This window comes from Camarhynchus parvulus, chromosome 5 (assembly GCF_901933205.1).
Source record: "Camarhynchus parvulus chromosome 5, STF_HiC, whole genome shotgun sequence".
In the NCBI taxonomy this organism is placed as follows: Eukaryota; Metazoa; Chordata; class Aves; order Passeriformes; family Thraupidae; genus Camarhynchus; species Camarhynchus parvulus.
The window spans coordinates 3322251-3344412 of NC_044575.1; the positions used below are offsets into that span (position 1 = coordinate 3322251).

At 40.9% G+C, this 22162-nt stretch overlaps 1 protein-coding gene across 3 annotated transcripts in view; it reads left to right on the plus strand.

Moving 5' to 3' along the window:
- Positions 1 to 22162, plus strand: part of SYT9 (synaptotagmin 9) — a 63758-nt gene that overhangs the window by 14310 nt on the left and 27286 nt on the right. For all 3 annotated transcript variants that reach the window (XR_004060767.1, XM_030949371.1, XM_030949372.1), the window contains exons 2-3: positions 16321 to 16672; positions 19359 to 19905. Coding sequence is in view for 2 of the 3 variants with exons in the window: in XM_030949371.1 (XP_030805231.1) it covers positions 16321 to 16672; positions 19359 to 19905 (899 nt within the window). In the remaining variant the exon portion in view is untranslated. The remainder of the gene's footprint in view (positions 1 to 16320; positions 16673 to 19358; positions 19906 to 22162) is intronic.

Sequence of the window (22162 nt, forward strand, 5' to 3'; positions counted from 1 at the left end):
GAGCCTGGTGCGTGCACCGTGTGAAAAGTGTATCACTGATTATAATTGAACTCCTCCTAAAGAAATGTGCCAAGCCCCGTGATTATAATTTCTCTCTCTGGTAAGGTTGTTTGTCTTCTCTTTCTTGTTTATTGCTTGAGTGAAGCTAGCACATTGGAAATTCTGTTTTAGAAGTAGGATACCGTGCAACTGGTGGTATTTCAGTGCAGAATAACCCCCAGAGGGATTTGTAATCCCCTGGTACTATCATCCAATAGTGAGCCAAACTGAATAATGAGCTCGGTGCTATGAATTCAGCCTCATGCTCAGCCTCATTCTGCATTGCTTAGAAATTAATTAATTATTACTCTGTATTTATGCTGTCAATGACATCCAGAGGCTGGCCTAAACACTCTGGAGCTGCTGGCAGCAGCAATACATGTACATGCAGGTATTTTTATGTACATGCAGATATTTTGTTTTCCCTCTATAAATATGTGCAGTACACTGTCTTTTAAAGGAGCTGCATCTTCCCCACAGCTAGGCATAAACAGACAGTACATGCTGGACATCAGTCAAAGATGCACAATGACACATAGTTTGCTATTAATGTTTACAGGATTTGGAATGTTGTAATTGATTTTGGCACTGAAAGTGCAGTCTGGTAAATTGCTTGTCACCCTTGTTTCATCCCCAGTCTCACTGAGAATCTCATATGCAATTAACCATAATTGCTATACTGTATTTATTCTGAGGCACACAGCACATTGCTGGTTTGATGTTTGGTTCTCAAAAATGGTGAGTTAATTGCTTACAAAAACACAGCTCAAAATAAGGGGACCTTTGTGGTGAGGGACTTTGTTCTTCAGAGTAGAAAATGACAGGGACTTTAATATCATCCATGTTCCAAACTCATGGCCCTCCTGTACTTGAAATCTCCCTGGCTTCAGGGACAGGAACTTGTGCATGAAGGCATGACAAGTCCGTCTCCATTACCAAACCGTGGGACACAGCGAGAGGAGCTGGATTCTCTGCGCACCAGGACCAAAGTTAACAAGTTCTTGTGCTGTCTGTAAGACAGAGCAACTCCTTCTGCGTGTGGAAATGGACAGGAGTTCTTTAAAGCAATGCATTTGCTCCACATCCTCGAGGTCACAAGGTAGAAGCAGCACTGAATGGCTCACATGAATTCCTCTGCCAGTTTATCCTGGCAATATTTTCTATTTAAACAGCCAAGGCTCCAGAATTAGCATGGGCTGTCTAGAAACCTCAATAAAACGAAGAGCTTTGCCAAGAAACAGTCTAGGACAGCAAAAAAAAAAAAAAAAAAGAAATGTGAAGCCCTTCTCACAGATGAACAACAGGAATCTGCAAAATTTTCCTTCCCAGGAATGAAGAGCTGCATTGGCTCCTGCTGTCATCCAGGGGCTGCATGCTGGAGGACAGGTCTGGTTCTCAAGCTTAGGATGAGGGCACCTGCTCTTTTCATGTGGTAGTGGATTGGTCAAGGAGGACCTAATCAGAAATTCCATTGCTATCCTTGCTAGAGCAGAGGATACTCTTCAGTTCCTCATGTTAAGAAACTAGCTGTTCTAATTTTTTTCTGGAGAAAATAATTTCAGGAGGTAAGATACAGATCCAACTTAATTAAAGAAAATGCAAATCCAGTCTAATACGTTTTCTAGTAGGGAGTGTAGATTCTGCTTGCTGCAAGCACAAAATATCTCCAAGAGTCTGGATTTGACAAATAGTGGCAATAATTGTACATCTATAACATTAAAAATATCTTTTATCAGAATGCTGGATGAAAAAAGGAATTTTTTTTTCAACTCTTGCAAATTGAAAAAAACAAGCCTAAATACCATGAACTGATTTCCAGGATATTCAAACTAGTTTAGATCTTACTTTTCATCCTGTTAATTATTTTGCTATTCTCCATTCAATTCATTATCAGATTAAGGTTCTTATGTAATATGTAAAATGGTCTTTTGATAGTAAAAGATTATGAAAGAAGTGCTGCAGAGTTTGCTTCAGAAGAAAGCACAGCAAGATTGAAATCTGCAGAATTCCAACTTGAAAAAGGCTGTTAACTTTGGCAGCAATTGCATGTACCATTACAGCTGCATATTCCACAAGAAAATGGGGTGCATCACTTGGGGCCTGGAAGACAACTGCAAATCTTTACTGTAGGAATCATTAAAGATTGTACATAAATACCATTCCTTGGATTCTCTGCTTAGATCTTCCAGAATTGCTACATTTATCAAAACGGCTGTTTCATAGTTTCTATTACAGATGTTGATTTTAACTGATTTGGAGCTTTGTGGTTTGCACAGGAAGGATATGAACCAAAGGCCAACAAGATGATTAGAGAGATGGAGCATCTCTCCTACAAGGAAAAGCTGAGAAAAGAGAAGGTGACCTAAATGTGGCCTTCCAGTACCTGAAGGGAGCCCACAGGAGAGAGGGAGAGGGACTTTTTACAAGGGCCTGTGGTGACAGGACAAAGGGAAATGGCTCCACTCTGAATGATTGTGGGTTTAGATCAGATATCAGGAAAAATTCCTTTGCTGTGAGGGTGGTGAGGCCCAGAGAAGCTGTGGGTGACTCATCCCTGGAATTGTCCCAGGCCAGGTTGGATGGAGCTCTGAGCAACCTGGTCTGTTGGAAAGTGTCCCTGCCCTTGGCAGATGGTTTGGAAGTAGATGATTTTTAAGGTCCCTTCCAACCCAAACCATTCTATTCATGATATTTCAGTCTTCATGATTCAGTGATATCAGTGATTCATGGTATTTCAGTCTTCCTAGAATCTACTCTGGAAAAAAAAAAGAAATCCTTCTGCTTTACAACCTAAGCAATGATTCTCAGCATGAGTTCTTTTACTCCGCAGGGTTGGTGACGTGGCTTTTCAGCTGCCTGTATCACCTTCCCTCTCCAAAATCTGTTCATCCTCTCAGTCCTTCACGTGTTGGCCGTGTGCCTGCTTGAAAGCAGGTGCATTTGGAGAAATGGCAGCTTTCTCAGGACTCTATTATTTAATTAACTCCTTTTTAACTGGATTATTTGAAAAAGCTATCCCAACTGTCTGGTGGCCAGTACCTTGCTTGTGGGCTGAGCAATGCTTGTCAGACTCCCTGCTTCCCTTCTCTTGAGTTGCACCACGCTTCTCTAGAAGCAACTGGAAAGCTGCTAGACTCACAGTGAGGGGTGAGAAGATCCAGGTTCCATTTTTAACTTCCCAAACTCTTTTCCAAAGGCTCACCTTGAGAGCTGTGCTGCGCCGTGGGTTTCCATTCTGTGTCTTGGTTTGCCTGTTTCCAAAAAGACATTTAAGTAACTTTGACAATTATAAATGGAAGAGCTACTTAGCGATTAACAGTTTAATCACTGAGATAATTTAACAGCTTTGTTCTGTGGCCTACTTGGTATTGTGAATAGAAAAACAAACAATTCTTCAAATACCCACTAGGGTTTCTGAACACATGTCTGCGCTGTTTACATTCCATTAACATTCTACTGATACAGATTTACTCACAGTGGTTTTAACTGTGCCTGTCCAGACACATTTTTATGCATTCTCACAGCTTTCATGAATAAATCCTGATTAAAAAATAATAAATTACCCTATCAACAACAGCAGATTCATTGATTATTTAAATAAGGACAGAAGGCTGTCACTTATGTCTCAGATATATAGCAGAGGTCACTAAACTTAAATAAAGACTGAAAAAAATAAAAATTAAAAAATTGCTCTTTAAAACATCATAAATTACATCTTTCCAATTAGAAATCTGAATTTTCATATCTTTTCCTATATATATGATATTTGAAAGCACCAGAGAAAAATATTTTTAATGGACCTTCATGTCATAATCCAGGAGGTCAATACTGTAAATTGATGGACATTAATGAAGTAACTGTGCATCAGAGAGGTGGTCTGGAGGCTTGGACAAGAAAGTGTCAACTGCTCTTAATCACTCCTGGAGAGTAATTAAATGAGTCCTTAAATTGGGGTCTCAGAGGTGCTTTAGATGGTTTAGCTTTGTAATTCTGAGCTCACAGATGACTGATGACATCCTCACTGAAACACAGCATAGAATCTTTAAGGGTGGAAAAGCCCCTTTAGGATCATTGAGTCCAACTCTTAAAGCAGCGCTGGGAATTCCACAGAAACCTGGCCCTGAGTGCCAAGGTGCCATGTCTGGGCACCTTTCAAACACCTCCAGGGAGGGACACGCAGCCCCTGTAAGGGCAAGGAGGGAAGCTTGCATTTGGCTTTCTCTCTCAGCCCCTTACAGCTCCATCAAAACACAGCAAGGACCTGTGGCTCCAGCCATCCTACTCAGCATTAGTAATTTTTTTAGACCACCAAAGCCCTACAGGCTTATATTAATAAATATTATTTATTAAGCTTATGTCAGTGGTCATTTTATATGTATTTAATGCATACTTCAGAATCTTATCTTTCCACCATTGCTGATGTATCTTAGTCTTGGGATGGTCTTGTGTGAGTGTGTATGGCAGAGGGGAGGGATGGAGAGAGGGAGAAGAACAGGAGAAGGAGAAACCTCTGAACACACAAACCAAAGTAAATGAGTGTGGATCCATCTGCAGTGTTGGAAAAATGGAGTGTATGAAGCGTGCCTGTTCATTGTCATAGAGGGAAATAAATTAAAATCTCCAGGAGAGTTTTAAGATATTAACCATTCATATTTTAATTGCTGGATATTTTTACATGCATCAGATGAATACGCTTCTTTAAAGTGGTTGATACCCTTAAATAGAGTTCAACATGCAGCCTTTGCTATAAATGAGTTTTTGTATGAGCATAAGAGCTTCTGATCCTTTCTCTGGCCTTAGTTTCTGGTGTTCAGAGGTTTCTGGAGTTGTGGCTCACAGTGACTTTAAATATCTAAAATAAAAACACCTCCTGCTTTTCTTAGGTGCAAAATCTACCACAAGGCCCCTTGCAGCTTTTGAAACCCCCAGAGAGATGCAAGGCTAATGTGTTTGTTGAAGTTACTATCAGCCTTAAAACCCTGAAATGCTGAAGCATTACTATCTTGACCTTTATGTCAAGATGAATGAACAATAAATTAACTTCTAGGACAGCAGGCCCTTCTGCAGGACTGCATTCGTTGGAAAATGTCTGGTTTTACATAGAGGCAGAAGGGCAAAAATAGGCTGGTTTTCATAAATGCTGAAATATCTTCCATCCTGGTAGTTGCCAGAATTTCTAGCCTTAAAGAATTAGGTTATTGATGCTGTTCTGTGGCATTTCTGGTTTATTATCCTGTGGGTACAAAGCTATGGGTGTTGCTAACAGGAAGGTACCAGAGGGATCAGGGTTGACAGCACGCAGGCTTATACCAAGTCTGACCTTTGTCCCTTGCTCCCCACCTGTCTCCTTCTGAAGATTGGTTTCCCTCATGAATCCAGCAGGTTCTCAGCAGCTCCTGACCTTTTCACAGCAAGTGATTTGTTGGGTGTTCCCCTTTGGCTGTGTGGCAAGGCCATGTTTCTCCAGGTGCAGGTGCCCAGTTTGACTCAGGAAATGTAAGGGCATATTGATACACTTAGGGGATTTAAGGGCATATTAATACACTAACCTTCCTGAGTCACTGGCAGAAGTTTTGCATCCCATCTGTGAACTCTGGCATCTGTGTTGGAGAGCAGCAATCCCATGGTTGCTTCACTGATGCTGAAGTGCGTGGCTCAGATTGATTGTCGTCTTGATTTTTTTCTTCCTCTTTTTTAATCTATCACAGCTCAATCAAAGTGCTTAAATCAGCAGCTGTAGAGACTAAAGCCCTGAATTCATCCCTCAGTGAGCTGCAGTACCTTCAGTTTGCTGTTTCCTGAGAAAGCTGCAGAACTGGATGCCTCCTGCCCACTGTGGAGTGAGAAACACAAGAAGAAAAACCCCTCAAGCTTTCCAGTTTCAATTTTATATTCACGACTAAATACAACATGAAATGATTCAGTTCATAAGAAATTGTTCTGTTTACAAGAGTTGTTGCTTCTTATTCTTTCTACAGATTGCTTTTAAATGAAATGTCTCGCATGACTGTACAATTAAACCCAAGAAAACAGCAATCCAGATATATTCAAATCTTACTCAAAGCATACATTCTTTAGTATATGCTTTGCAAAAATAAGCAAGTTGAAGTTCTTTTCTGTATTCAGATTTGCCAGAATTAGGAAGGCTTCCAAGAGCATCTCAGCTTTAAAATAATCCATGTCTAGGAATGAAAAAGAAGAAGAGCAGTCTGAATGATAATATTATCAAATCTGTTTCTCAGTTCTGTTCTTTAGCTGCTGCATTCCTGAGATGTTTCACTTCAGATTTCTCTTGATTTTCTCTGTTTTCATGTCTGTTCTGCAGTTTTCTCTTAGACAGTGCTGTTGACAGACAAGACATTTGGACTTGATCTTAAGGATCTTTTCCAAGCCAAATGATTCTATGATTTTATGACTTCCAGAATTTCCCACTCATAATTCTGAAAGTCTAAAACTATTTCTTTTGCTCTCTATCAGTGGAGTATCAATTGAAAAAAAGATATTCCATATTTTTTTTCCAACAGTGAATTGATAGTAGACATGATTTGATGGTACATTATTAATGCATTATCTTTTCTAGTAGTAAATATCCCTGCCAGTAAGGCTTTCTCACACCCTAATACTTATGGATCAGCCCAAAAATCTTCCTTTTATAAAGCGGGAGCCCTAAGTTCACAAAAAGCAACAGACCCAGAATACATTAGCTGTGGCTGGAATATTTTTAACAGAAGTCAATGTGAGTGTTGCAGTGCATCTGGCTCCTCATCTGAGAAAGAGAAATGCTTTCAAGGCTGCCTTTATTTCCCTTTGTGCCAGCAACCCCCTCTTAAAAGAAAAGTCAGGCTATTTAGTCAGCTTAAGATGTTAGTGATTTGTGATGACAACAAGCAATAAAGTTGCTTCTTATCCATCCCAGTCTATGCGGGCAACTTTCTTGAAGTCCCTTGTGAGGTTTCAACACTTGTGACAACCTTTTTATGATCTGCCAGTACAGAGAAAGCAAATGAATTTTGGCTCTCCCTGAAATCTAAAGCGAGTATTGTAAATATTGAACCACCGTGAAGTGCCAGACTCCCATAATGTAGGCTTAGAGTCGTTGATTCTGAAAAGGAAGCTAATGAAATAATTGACCTCATTTCCACTGCAAGCAATCTGACTTTAAAGAGAAGCTTGCACTTCTAGTCTATGTAAATTGTTCAGAAATGTAATAGCCTTATTTCTTACATATTTATTAAAAAAAACAAAAAAAAAAACCACCAAAAACCAAAATACACCTAAAAATTAAGAAAGGTTCAAAAACAGATATTTTTTTAGGTTATTCAAAATCAGAAAGGCTAAGGGTTTCCACTAGACTTAATAAGATTGTAGAGAAGGAGAGACCACTGGTTTGTTAAATTCAGTGCTTCTAGTAGGAAAAAAAATTTGAAGTTTGAAAGAAAAATACAGATTTTGACTAGAACTATATGAGCAACACAGCTCCTTTTAACCATTTGTCTTTGAGAAAGTATCTGTTAATCATATCCATCAGGTTATAGATTTGTGTGTATATATTTAGTCTTTAGGTATTCATGCGAAACTTTAATGTTGTGGAAGCTCAAACAGCCCTTCATGCTATTTAGCGCTCTGTCCACATCTCCCAGTCCTGTGTATGAGTTTAATTTCACAGATTTTGGAAGGTGGCCCTGCCCATGGCAGAGGGGTTGGAATGGGATGATCTTTACCCAAACCATGCTATGATTTTATGAGCTCCCTAGCTGTTGTTTTGGGCACTTTGGGAGAACATTACTGTACAGTTTCGTACAAATGGGAAACGAAATGCTGCTCTGTCATTTCCTCTAGTACTCTAAAACACTTTACTATTATTGCAGCTTACTGGGCTTTCAAGGGCTATAATGGAACTTGGAGCTTTTTGGCATGGTTCAAATGAGCTGTTTGCTCTTCCATAACCTGGGGGCTTCCTGCTGCTGGCTATATACTGCAGAAATAAATGGCAATTTCTCTTCATCATTATTCATAGGGTCATAATATTCAAGATTAATGTGAGCTCAGATGGCTTAGTCATTAGAATATTCACAAATCTTGATGGTTTCATAATTTTTAACACACGCAATTTGTCCAAAAAAGTTTCTACTGGAAAATTTCTCTTAGGTTATTCTTTATTCATTCTCCATCATTCATTTTGCTATTAAAACCTTTCGTTCTGCTAATGAGGGAGCACACACAGTATTTGCCAAAAGTGACTAGTCATTTTGTTCAACTAGATGGGAAGCTAAATTCTTCAATTACTGCATGAACTTCTGCTTTGCATACCCTAAAAAAAGCCAGGATAAACACTTGAAAAACATTAATTAACAGCTCTGCTCACTTTGTGATGGATCCTGGAAGAAAAAGAAAAATCAAAGTGTATCATATTCATTGTTTTCTTGGAATAAATAATCTGATTCTGTGATTTAACACATGCAAAGAAGAAGCAGAAGAAGTCACAGGAACTTTAGTCCTGCGAAGCACAACTGCTCACTGTGAAGGAGCTCACAGGACTGATGGTCACAGGAATTTGCAGTGTGAGTGTCTGCCCCCAAAATTTCTTTTCCACTAGTAATATCACCAGCTTTCCCTTTTAGCTAGGACCCAAGCATGCCTCAAATGCCAAATGGCTTTTAGGAGATTTTGTGTTCCTTTGTTCCAGCTACTTTTCCTGTCCTGCAGATGCATCACTCCCCATGATCCTTCCTAACAGGGTAAAACAGAGCCATTAAAGCCATCTCCATGCACAGAGGGCTTGAAAATCTCACATGGTGTCTTTAGAACTGCTGTCCTCTCTTCTGTTATATTTTAATTTATGGATTTTTTTTTCCCAGTTTATAATTTTTTACACTCAGCATTACAAAACCACAGGTATACAGTAATTTTGCACATTTTATCAGTTGTGTGAAGTGTGTCTTGAAAGAGAAATCAATAATAAGCAAAAAGAAGCAAGAATGAGGCACGGGAACCTCAGAGAATCTTACCGCAGCCATGGATATGCAGACATGAAAAATCCTTTTTTCCTCTTGCACTTTGTGACTGTGTCACTTGTGGAGCAGAAGATTTCATTTCCACCAGAGGAACAGCATCATTCCTTGTCAGTAGATACTGCTGCAGGATGGCAGGGAAGAAGGCAAGCCTTGGACAGACGACTCCTCTCAACTCTGTCTTTAAAATTTGCTGCTCCTCCAGCCAGCTGTCTGATTAGTGCAGGCTTTTTTGGCACTTACAAACTGTAGCACAGTATTATGTGTCAGCTGAGTTGTCAAAGATATTCACATTAATGCAGACTAAATATATTGGAGATCCGCTGTGCAAACAGTAATAAATTCTTCTTAGAACAAGTTCACATACAATTTCAATTGTAATTAATCAACCATCCGAGTATGAAATGACCTTACCTGAATTACAAACAAGACATTCTGCTTACATAACTTTTTGTCTTAATAAGCAAAACTTTCTTTTTGCAAAACAAAAAAGGTGCGATTGGCTGTGTTTTGAGTATTTTGTCTTGTTATTTAATGTCCATGAACAATTTGCTTTAGGTTTTGTTGGTTTGTTTGTTTTGCTTTTGTTTTTTTTTCTTTTTGAATAAAGCTTTAGTCTTCTGACCTTAGCAATAAATAAATATGTCAATCTTATGTCAGTTTTGAGTTGTATCACAGTGATTCCTGCTAGAAAAACACTCTGCACAAACAAATCTTTCACTGTTTTTGCCCTTGTTAGTGTGAATATTTTGTATGGCCATTTAGTAATTCTGATTTCATATTGAAATTGTGCTGTGAAATTTATGTGAATTTAAACTGATTGGCAAGAACCTTGGTGAAGTCCTAGGATTATATTTATGAGACTTAGTTAATGTTAAACAGTACCTGGAAAAAAACATTAAACAAATTTGTAACGATAGCAAAGCAGATGAAGAGAAAGCACACTCTGATAAACTGGAATTGGTCACACTTTTCAGGAATAAAACGACATGCAAGCCACTCAGAGGATTAGAACAGTGTCTTAACCAACACAAGAGCTTTGCATACCCTAAAGCCTACCTAGAAGATGTAGAACACACAACCAGGGAATTTTAAAAAATCACTAAAAGCTAATAACAGCCTCAAATACCAGTGAGACCCAGCTACAAATACATTTTCAGTGCATGGAGAATGTTCCTGCCATGTGAAGCCCTGACACTGATCTCATTTAGGCCAGGTTTGTTGGCCCACACCGTAAATGTCAGGGTCAGACACAGGTGGAGCAGGTACGTGTTACAAAATGAATTTAGTCTGAGGTTCGTTCCCTTTAAAGAATTGCACTGAAAGTTTCTAAACACGGTGTTAAGGATAATTAACAGCATTTCAGAGAAGAATAGTTGGCTGGGAATTATTCTCTGTCCCAGGAGTCTTTGCCAAGGGACACCTTCCATCCCGAACAAGTGCCAGTGATGTTAATTAAGGAAAACTTGTGAGGCACAGAGGAAACTACAGTGCAATACCAGGCTAAAAGTGCTTCAGGTACTTGAACCTAACACTTCTATGGAAAACTTGGGGGTTTAGGTTTAAACCTTAGGGTTTTACGTTTCTAGGTTTAAAAAACCCTCCAGTTGTTCCTGTAGTACAACTACTGAGCTGAATGTTGGCTACTAGCCCTCCATGGATGTGTTTGCACAAAGAAAAACAGTTTGGATTGTCAAAAGCACAGCCAGGATTTCAGAAGTAGGCACTGATGTTTTTCAAGAAACCAGACTTCTAAACATATTCCTTAAAACCTCCCCCTAAACAACAAAAGAAGTAATGAAAAGAGTAATATTTTTTTTCCATTTGAGAAATGACAGCTTGAAATTTCCACTGTGTTTGGACAGAATCATATTTGCAAAGATTGATCTGTCCCAATATATCCTATATTCTAGTAATATGATTATTCAGGAAAAAAACCTAACTTCATTATTTTATTTGAATGCCTTTTGCAATTTTTTGGGTATAAATAGGGAAAGATTGCTTCTCTTGGACTAAAAATACCTGTATTGCGAGATTTTGAATTGCTAAGGTTTGTTTCACCAATTGCCAGCCAAACTTCACCCAACAGATCAACTGTCTATTACAATACTTCTGGAATATTAGAATAGTCATTTTAATAAAAATGAGAGTAAATCAGCAGAGAAAAGAAAGCCTGCTGTACTTTGATAAGAATTTGTAAAGAACTCTCCCAGTTAGGATTTGTAGTAAAACTCATTCAGCCTCAAGTTAAACCAAATTACAGCCAGTTTGTTGGGAAAGGAGTTCATTTGGTAGAACACCAGTCACATCCAGGCAACCTACAACTTGATTGTCTAAATAATTACATTATTGATCAGCAGTTCCTTTCATTAAGTGTCATCTCTGTGCCTGGATGATGAGAAATTGCCCGTTCAGTTGTTTTTTATTTTATCATATGTTGGCTCTCATTTGAATCTTTTGGAGTCAGACAAATCCAAACAGCATCATTTGTGCTTTTTGACTCCACAACTCCAATTGTATGTCTAGACACATAAATTGATCTGCATTAGCTATTGACCTTTCCCATCGTTGGCTAATTTAGATAGTTTATTTTGTATAAAATTTAGCATTCCAAATGGTTACTTAATAAATACAAGAAGGAAAAAAACCCACTTCAATCTTTGTTTCACATATGAAAAGACAAACACATTTCTGCGTGTTTTGCTTGTCTGATTTTTTGGTGAGATTTTTCAGCATCAGAGTTTTAGAGGGTAAAGCACAACCATTTATTCCAGAAAAAACAAGCCACAGGCTTGCAATGTGGTACTGTCAGTATTTGAATGGAATCGTTACACTTTTATCTTAGCTACACAACACTCATGCACCATCTATGTAAAAGTTCAAGACAATTCAAATTCTTCTAGAACAATCTATGATTTTATTCAAAGTCAGTATAAAAGTTTATGTTCAGTGGATCTATACTAAAAACCTTTGAAATATAAATAGAAGCATAATTTAATTTCCTTTTTTACTAGATAATCTGCAAAGTGCAGCTATGTCTTGCAACATTACTGAAATTTTGGTTATTGTGATCTAAAGAACGTTACCCACTTAGTATTTCATGCCTGCCAAAGTGAGATTATGCTGTGAACCTACTTGGTGGCTCTCAGACATTGGAATGGGTTGCCCACAATGGCTGGGGAGGTCTGAATCTTTGGAGAAATTTCATCTGGGCATGTTCTGTGATTCTCTTTGATAGGAGAATCTGAAGACAAGACAATTTATATTCCTATCATACATTCCTCGACATAAAAAGTGGGATTTTTCTTTTCTGTGTAACAGATCTGCTTTAAAATCTTAAGTAAAAAAAATGTAAAAAGATTCAGCATTCAGCAATGACCAAACTGAGTCTTTCTGATAAAAGGGCTGAGGATTTTTTTTATCTCACTGACTGTGCTAAAATCTGTCACAGACAGAAAGTTCATCTCTCCAGTCTGTGGTAACAAGTGATGGTGTGATCCACAGGTAGAAAACTCAATTTCAATTGTGCTATTTCCACATCATTTTTAGCCTTGTGATTGCTACCAAAAAAATAACCAGGCCAAAAGTGAACAAACAACAGCAACAAAACAAAACAAACAAATAAAAAAAACCAGAAAAAATCACGCTGATAAGCATAGTAGATAAATGAGTTGGAATTCAGTAGAATAAGAGGGATTGAAACATGGAAACCTGGTCAGAAATTGATCATTGCATCAGAATATCTGTAAGACAATGCCATGATTATGATATTCAGAGAGCCCCTGTCCTTCCTGGAAACCACAGCTGAATTCCTGGTGGTTGGAGCTGCATGGAAATAGTGGCAGTGCCTCCTGAGCCCTCTAACATTGAAGTCACAGCCTCAAGAGACAGAGAATTACAGACAGCTACCAAATCTCAAGAATGTTTCATCTGGGGCCACCCTAAAGGTCTGTCCTCCTGTTTTCTGTCTATTCAAAGGCCTCCTTTGCTAGAGGGGGACACATTGTCCAGCAGCAGCATGCCATAATCAATATAACCCAAGTATTCTGACATGCTGGAATTTGGGAGCTCAGCTCTTAGTGCAGCCACAATGACAAAGGTAGAACTATGAAATTTTGACTTGGATTCACATCAGGATGCTTGGCTGGCATCATGGCATTCACAGAGGGATCTTTGGAACACTTTCAGTGCTGCAGATCTCATTTCTGTGAGGACAAAATAGTAAAGACTTACCCTGCTCTCATTACAAAGCAGAGGAAATCACTGGCATCAGATGAATACTGCTACCACAGGAGAATACAGATAAACAGGCTTAGAAAAACTGAGACATCTGGAGAGATGGAGTAAAAATTACACAGAAAATACAGTATGGAGCAGTACAAGTGGCTAATAGAAAAGCAGCTCAGGGATGCAGCCAAAAATCTCTTCACGTGGGACTGTGCTTACCTCAGATGTTCACCGTGGATCTGCACTGTTGCTGAAAATTGCCTGCCAGGCACACAGGATGTGAAAATTACTGTCTGATGAAAGGGAAAAGCTTAGAGCCCAACCCTTTAGTCTGCTGTCTTCCACAGAAGCAAGAGGGATACGTGATGGTCTCTTTTCCACCCACAGGAAAAAAAATTTCATACAAAAACTTCTTCCTGACACAAAGGAGCCGGGAGAAGCAAAACCAAGGTGATGGATGAACACTCCCCTCTCCCGCTGTGACCTGCACTGTTTACTGCCCAGCTTCTCTGCAAGCCAGCTGTGAGATGATGGTGTTAGAGATGTTATTAAAGCCCCCAGACTCTCCAAATGAAAAACAGTTCATGTTGCCCCCATGTGTTTCTTCTCACAATGTCTGTTCTCTAGAAAACTTCCTCTGCTAAAGTCATCTTCAAGGTAGGGTAGGGGACTGCTGGTCTACTTTTCAACTTGTTCCTCACCTTCATATTCACACACCCTTATCATTGGGCAGTCTTCTGTTCTCACCTTGTAATCTTCTGGCTGCTTCTGATAACTCCAAATGTCTCGTTTCTTTCAATGCTGGGTCATTTACTTGAATCAGTTCTTTGCAAGAAATGGCCTTTTTGCAGACCTCTCATGTATTTCTTGCTTCTTCTCCAGGGAATCCAAGACAAATTACTTTATTCTAAAGGCCTTCTTTCATTTCTTCATCCTTGATCCTCAGCTTTTTAATCAAAAAGAGGTTGTGCTCTGCCTCCACTGCCAGATTTGTTTACCAAATCAAAAATTATCAAGAACTACCATTCCACTCTCTCCCAAATTCCCTTTTATGCATGGGAGGAATTTCTTTAATTAATTTTAGCTGTGAAAAACTCTTTGCTGTAATTCCAAGGAGCTGCTGTGCTGTCCCCACTCTTAATGAGCTTTGTCTTGATATGACTGGGAGAAGGACAGAAAGGGCCATGCTGGATAAAATTGTTTGAAGTTGGTTTGCAACATGCAAAATAAACTGGACAGCTCCTGTGTGAAATGGATTGCAGTGCCACTCCCCCCACTGTGGAAATTTAATCTGTCTGGCTGGTGAGAATGAGACTCACAGCAGGGACAGAAGGTATTGACTTTTCCACTTTTTTAAAAAAATGTTATTTTTATTTTGGAATGGACCGGGGCTGTTTCATCTGAATTGTCATTTTTAAATAATTGTCTTAGTAGAAGCAGCACATTTCAACCTTCTGCCATCCCTTGAGAATTCAGGCTAGCTGTTTGCTTAGAGAGATGCAGCCTGACACTCTGAACCTACACACAGTGTGAAAAATTGCTTTGATCAGCTTGTGTTTATAATTTAAGGCAGTAAAATAGAATCCTCACTAATTGTGTTCAAGGCATGATGTATTGTGTAATCCACAGAGAGATTCATTTCAAAAACATTGTAACCACAAAAACAGCTGTTCCACTGAGTCATTTTCCCAACCTGAAACTTAAAACAAAACATAGCAAAACCCACTCCCAGTAACTTATTTCTGTTGGAGTAGGATAATGCTGGAAATGTGGGGAAAAACAACAGAAAACTCATGTGCACATTCCTTTTTATACCAGAAGTCTGGAAAAAGAAAAGAAAGAGCCTTTGGATGACACAAAATAATATGACGTGGCCACGCAGCTTTCTCAAGGTGAAAAGAGAATTTTCAATTTCTGACTCTCTTGGAGTTTAGTTGTTAATTGCAGCCCTGAGATGTGCAGGATGTCTCTGCTTCGGCCCACACGGCTGAAGAACGAGCCAGAGCTCTTCACTTTTCAGTCTTGAGGTTGTTTATCAATTCTTATCTATAAAATTTTCTTTCTGCCCAGCCGAGGTCTGCTCAGCAGGGCAGCCACAGGCACTCTGCCTGCCCCCGGGGCGGTGTTGTCCTTTTATACTACAAACTATGTATAACATATTTACACTTAATTCCCAATACCTATCACCTGTGTTAGACAGTGCACTTCTACTCTAAACCAATCCCAAAGTGCCAGCATCGCTGCAGAAAATGGAGAACAAGAAGAAGAAGAAAGGCTGGACATGCTCAAGTTCCTCCATCTTGTCTCCAAAACCCCCATTCCAAAACTCCCAAAATCTACATTTTCACCCTGTGATAATGTTATTATTATACTATTCAAACCTCTGTGACTTTCAGGTCCTCATACAAAGCTGGTAACTTGCTCCAGGGGTCAAAATCAAACCCGCAGGTGCTCTGGGCTGTGTGCCAGGGCTTCCGAGCCCCCCGGCAGGGTCCTGGGCAGCTCCGGACAGCCGGAGGGGTGCACTGAGTTCGGACAGGGGCTGGGCAGCTCCGGACAGCCGGAGGGGTGCACTGAGTTCGGACAGGGGCTGGGCAGCTCTGGACAGCCGGAGGGGTGCACTGAGTTCTGACAGGGGCTGGGCAGCTCTGGACAGCCGGAGGGGTGCACTGAGTTCGGACAGGGGCTGGGCAGCTCCGGACAGCCGGAGGGGTGCGCTGAGTTCGGACAGGGGTGGCAGGGACAGAGGTGGCTGAGTCGGACAGGGTTGAGATGGCTAGTCGGCGGGTGCAGGAATCGCTAGTGAGGGTATGGACAGAGGATGCACTGAGTTCGGACAGGGGCTGGGCAGTCGGAAGCAGGAGGGATGCGCTGAGTTCTGACAGGGGCTGGGCAGCTCCGGACAGCCGGAAGGATGCACTGAGTTCGGACAGGGGCTGGGCAGCTCCGGACAGCCGGAGGGGTGCGCTGAGTTCGGCCACGTTGGCGCTCGGGAGGCGCGGGGTGCTGAGGTGTGACACGGATGCGCTTCTCTCGTTCGCAGACATCTCCATAAGCCTGCTGTCCCTGGTTGTCACTGCCTGCGGCCTGGCTCTGTTCGGCGTGTCGCTGTTCGTGTCCTGGAAGCTGTGCTGGATCCCGTGGCGGGAGCGGGGTTTGCCCTTCGGGAACAAGGACAGCAAGCAGGAGCCGCTGCACTACGCGGGCGCGGAGGCCAATGAGCGCGACTACAGCGAGGAGTACGTGGGGCAGCCCGCCGCCTTCCCCGAGGCCTCCATGAAGATCAGCCACACGTCCCCGGACCTGCCGCTGGACACCCAGGCGGGAGACACGGAGAACTGCGTGCCCAACGCGCGGATGCAGCGCCAGACCACCGAGCCCACCTCGTCTGCCCGGTCAGTAGCTCCCGCTTGTCTCTGTTATTCGTGAATACAGCCCAAAAACCCTGGGACATGCTGATCAGAAAAAAGGGTTTAATTTTCTTGCCACGTTCCTTTAAAAATATATATAATTTTTTTATATGTATGTATATATAAATATATATATATATATATATACAGAAGCTGTTCACTGAGGAGCACACACCTCTGTAAGAGCTGTAATGATGGATGCAGGACTCCAGGCAGGCAGCTCTCCAAAAAGCAGTTTATTCCATCCAAGAGGTTACAGCAGTCCAGGGTGGTGGGTGACAGAGCTTTGCCCACAGCTGTCAGCTCCAGCTGCAGGCAAACCTGGAGACCCTTTGGTTTTGGTTACATTGCATTATATATTTTGCTGAGCATCTTAATACAGTAGAACCAATCTGTACCTTAACCATTATCTACAGCCTATCATAACTACTGTAATTACCATACTCATGTTACTGTTCTCCAATCACTAAAAGTTAGTACATTACAGTTTAAGCTAGAAGTTGTTTTCAGTTTTCTTGCAGTGGAAAAATCAGAGACCTTTTTTCTACTTGCCACATCATCAGGCTTGTTTGCCTGTGCTATCTTTCTGCTTGGTAAAAACATCTTCTTGTTTGGGGTGGGTTTATCCTTTGCTCTAAGTCATAAAAACCCCTTCTAACTAACATACACTTTGCCTTCTTAGCTATCCACTGAGACTGGCTCAGCAATTCTTCTCCTCTATATCAAAACTTGCTTCCAACTCTATTCCTTCATCAGACTCCACATTTAAAAATTTTTCTGCCAAGCATACATATCTGTGAGGCTTTCTTGTCAAGCTTTGATCCTTCCTAACAAACCTCGCAGGTCGAAGTGACAGGACACAATCCTATTCCACTCTTCTCGCAACTGGTGCCTTTTTGGGACTACCTAAAACCAGAGGCTAGACAAAATTAAGGGAATAAAATGCAGTTATATTTATTGAAAGGCCTTCAGGTACATTTTGGGCAGACAAGGCCACCACAGGGACTATACCCAAAATGGATGCTGGGTCACTGGTTTTCATACTTTTATAAGTTTGGTCCATTTGCATTTTGGGGGTTAATCTTCCAATTACATCTTCAGATAATGAAGTAATTTACCCCCAGTTTGCTGCTCCCAACTCACTTTTTTTTACATCTCTTGGGGCTTGAGACAGGGAGGTGCCCTTGATTCCCAGGCCCGGAGAGGAATTGTTCTGCCTCACCAAACTGGGAGAACAGTAGCTAACACTCTATATAGAGTTTAGAGTTGCACACTAAAGAATTGCAGGATTACAAATATACAAAAAGTATAAAAGCCAAAATGCTAAGACATCACAGCTACTGTCTCATTGGTGCTTTTCCCTCAGGAGCTGGGTAACACAGAGTCTTGCATCCTTTAAAAGCACCAGTACAGCCTAGATTTAGCTTGTAAAGCATATTCATTTGCACTTAGCACTGGTGCTGAACATTCAGTAATATCTCCTCAAAGATTTTTCCAAAGAAAAGTAGGGCAAGCTAATGAAACTCTTGCAAGAGTTAGAAATAGGATTAAAAAACTCATAGATTTTAGCCACAATCATGACTTTGGGGGGAAGAGTGACTGAACACGAGCCAGTGAAATCTCCAGGGGAACTGGAAAACCAGTAGACGATGGAAGAGGAAAGGGGGAGGCCCAGAGTGTGTGCAGGGGCAGGTGAAAAAAGGACTATGTTTCATGCAGCAAGAATAAGGATCAGCATGTGAAGAGCCAGTAAATATCTGAGTCAAAGCAGATGCACTTCAGCTGGAGAAGGTACAGCACTAGCCCAGTGGCTCTTTACTAGCTTCTTCTTTTTATTCCTCCACAGGATATTCTGTGCCTCTCACTGCCATGAAGAGCTTCAGGGTTGAATTTTTTTTTTTCCTTTGGTGACATGATGATATTTTATCCTGGAAATGACTAATGCAGAGCCATAAGATTATGTATTTATTATGCAACAAGAAAAAAATTAGGATAGCACATAAGAGGCTGTTCCTGCTTTAAGCATGGGTAAACAGATATTTACCAGGAATGAATGAACAATTATAGCAGAGGAACTCTTGCTGATTACATTCAATATAGATAGCTTTGGATTAATCCTGTGCTGGCATTTTCCACATGCTCTTTCTGTGTTCAACCTGAGCTCCTGGTGCTCCAATACACTGAGTGATTGCTGCACATGAATAGGACAATAAAATGGAACTCATAGAAGATTAAGCTTTTACCTAATTCAACTTTCACTTTCACATCTCCCTACCTCAACAGGGATTGCAAATTTGATTTTTGTTACCATCCATGAAGGAGAAATTTCAGTCACGGCAAGTGTGAATTATTAAAGCTAAAAGCAACTTTCTTATGCTCAGCTAATGAAAGTAAAGGGGCTTTTCAGCCTAAGTACCGCAGAGTTTATTACATCAGGTGTGAGAGGAAAAGGAAAACAAATGTTGGGGTGGTCAGCAAACCGTTTCAGCCCAGCTTGAGACATGGGAACAGACACTGGTGTGGCATTAGCAGTGTGGTGCTGAAGGTCAGCTCTCACAAACGCTGGCTCTCAGGGTTCATCCCTCTGTTAAAAGCCTGGAAACGCCAAAGGTGAGCGGGATCTTCAGCGTGTGTGCACAGCCTGTTTCAATTCTTTCCTTTTGGCTTTAAGGCACAACTCGCTCCGGAGGCAGCTCAACCTGTCCAACCCCGACTTCAACATCCAGCAGGTGCAGAAGCAGGAGCAGCTGACGGGCATCGGCCGCATCAAGCCAGAGCTCTACAAGCAGAGGTCTCTGGACACGGACGACGGCCGCAGGAGCAACAGCAAGGCCTGTGGAAAACTCAACTTCATCCTCAAGTATGACTGTGATCTGGAGCAGCTGATTGTGAAGATTCACAAGGCCGTCAACCTGCCCGCCAAGGACTTCTCTGGGACGTCAGATCCGTACGTGAAGATATATCTGCTCCCCGACAGGAAAACAAAACATCAGACTAAAGTGCACAGAAAGACCCTAAATCCAGTGTTTGATGAAGTTTTTTTATTTACTGTCCCCTACAATGATCTCAGCACGAGGAAACTCCATTTCTCTGTGTATGACTTTGACAGATTCTCCAGGCACGACTTGATTGGCCAAGTGGTAGTGGATAATTTTTTAGATTTGGCAGATTTTCCCAGGGAATGTAATATTTGGAAGGATATTGAATATGTCACCAATGTAAGTATTATAATTCTTCTTTTTGAATTTTGTTTCTGACTTTATTTCCCTAATCTGATTAAAACCAAAATTGTCTGTTGAATTTGTGAAGGAAAATACTCTATTCTCTCTCTTTCTCAAGCTTTGACCTTAATCCAGGGAAATTGACAGTACATTTTCAGTCCTCATTTCTTGTTCTTTGGATATATTAAAGAATGTTTTATGTAGGAGACAGTGGGTTTAGTCACTATCCTGCTGATAGGGCAGAAATGCTGGAGAATGCTTTAATCTTACTTAATCTGAAATTTACTTAAGGAAACATTACTTTTCTTATTTTGCCTGTCTTCCTGTTTTGCATGATTTTTTATGTAACTTACAGCACACTAATCAGCCAGAACTGCAGATTCAACATTTCTTATGTAGCAATCTTCGGTTCTTCAGAAGACTGAAGACTTTATTCTCATAAAGTGAGAAAACCCCAGAGTTAAAATCCAGCCAAACAGAGTTCAGACAGTGCTGTTCCATGAAAGCAGTGAATGGTTTAACACACTGAGTTGGTTTAACTCTTTGTTTGGCATCGCTGTATTCCCAGGGAAATGAGGAATGTAGTTTAGAAGTCTGTATTTCAGTTATCCCAAAGTCTCTGTTACCAAGTTCTGTGCAGGAATCCAAACAGGGATTAGGTATAAAATCATGGAAATTACTTCCAAAAAGAAGGAGCTTTCTACTCTGAGCAGGAGCCAACCTCTTTGTAATGCCATTGGAAATGAATCCCACACATCCTCGGGAGGACAGACCTTCAGTGAGAATGATACACTGCAGAAATCCACAGGGGTGAAGGCACCAGTGCCAAGTGTCAGGAAACATTTCATTTGCTGTGTCAAACCACACTCCAGTGCAGTGCACATTTTAGAGTCAAATAAACCAGACATCATTAGCAGGAAGATCAAAGGGTAAGTTTGTTAGACCTCGGTTCAGCAATGCACTGAAACATCTGCTTAGCTGCGAACAAGAAGTCATTGAAAAGTAAAGGATTTTCTGAGACAAATAACTTGCCTGAATTCAGACCCTCACCTTATACCTCTGTGGTCTGGTAACATGCCCATATGAAAGACCAAATTGATTACTTTTTTTTTCCTTGGAAAATTCTTTATGAAAATGGATATTTTCCTAGCTTTAAGGAGAATTCTCTGTCTCACAGGAGGATGGAAGTGCAGCAGCAGCACAAGCTTGGGGGGGTACAGGGCAGGGGCACGGACACTTGGTGTCAGGAAGGATAAACCTGGCTTTTGTAGGAGAAGTTACTGCTTTTCAGCTGCAAGGGAAAAGTAAGGATGTGACAGAGCAGATGACAGTCATTGCAAGTGAAAGGCTGCCTTCATACAGCATTAGGTGTCCAAAGATCAACTTCATTTTTCACAGTCAACTGAAAGCTGAATGTGCACGCATGCTGGGGCTGCTTTGATGTGAACAGGTCATTTTTCCCTGCTTCAACTTAGGCAGAAGATTGGCTCTGGTGTTTTTTTTTGAATCACTTCTTCCAGTTTCAGAAGTGATGCAGCATATCATTTACATTCAGATTTTCTGTAATATCTGAAATGAAATTCAGGACTGCAACATGAGTCATTTATTAATTCCTCCTGATACCAATTCTCCCATGAAGTGTAACCCTGTTTATCCAAACAGAACACACGACCTGCCATCCAGACTTGTCACTGGCTTTCCAGCTAACAGAGGCCTTTTCAAAGCAAGTGACTCATGGCATATAGGAGACACATCCAATTTTGGGTAATGTGAGTTCTGAGATAAGAGTAGCAGATAAATGAAAGTGTGGAGTACCCAGCTTACCAATTAACATTTCCCAAATTTCAAAGGTTAGAATTCACTCCATGAGGTTATGAGAAATACTCCACGCATCATTTAAGAAACCAAGTTTCAGCCCATTTTCTTGTCTGTGTAGCTGAGATATCTCTCAGCCTGACAGCAGAAGCTGGATCCGGATCCAGGGCTACTCGGCGAGGCTGCTGCAGTGAATCCTCCTGTGGCTGCTCTCCAGGCCAGCAGGCAGCTTCAGTGAAACTCAGAGAGAAATTTTGGCAAAGGTTTCAGCCCCATTGGGAAGTTTATGGTTGGAAACCAAAACTGTATCAACTGTAACAGGTTTTCAATAATTCATGTTCGAACGTCGTCTTGTTTCAAATAATAATTAAGAGAACAGAAGAATGCTGGGCAGAGTCACTGGAGGGAATTCACTTTATGTAGGTCAGCAGAAAGTGCA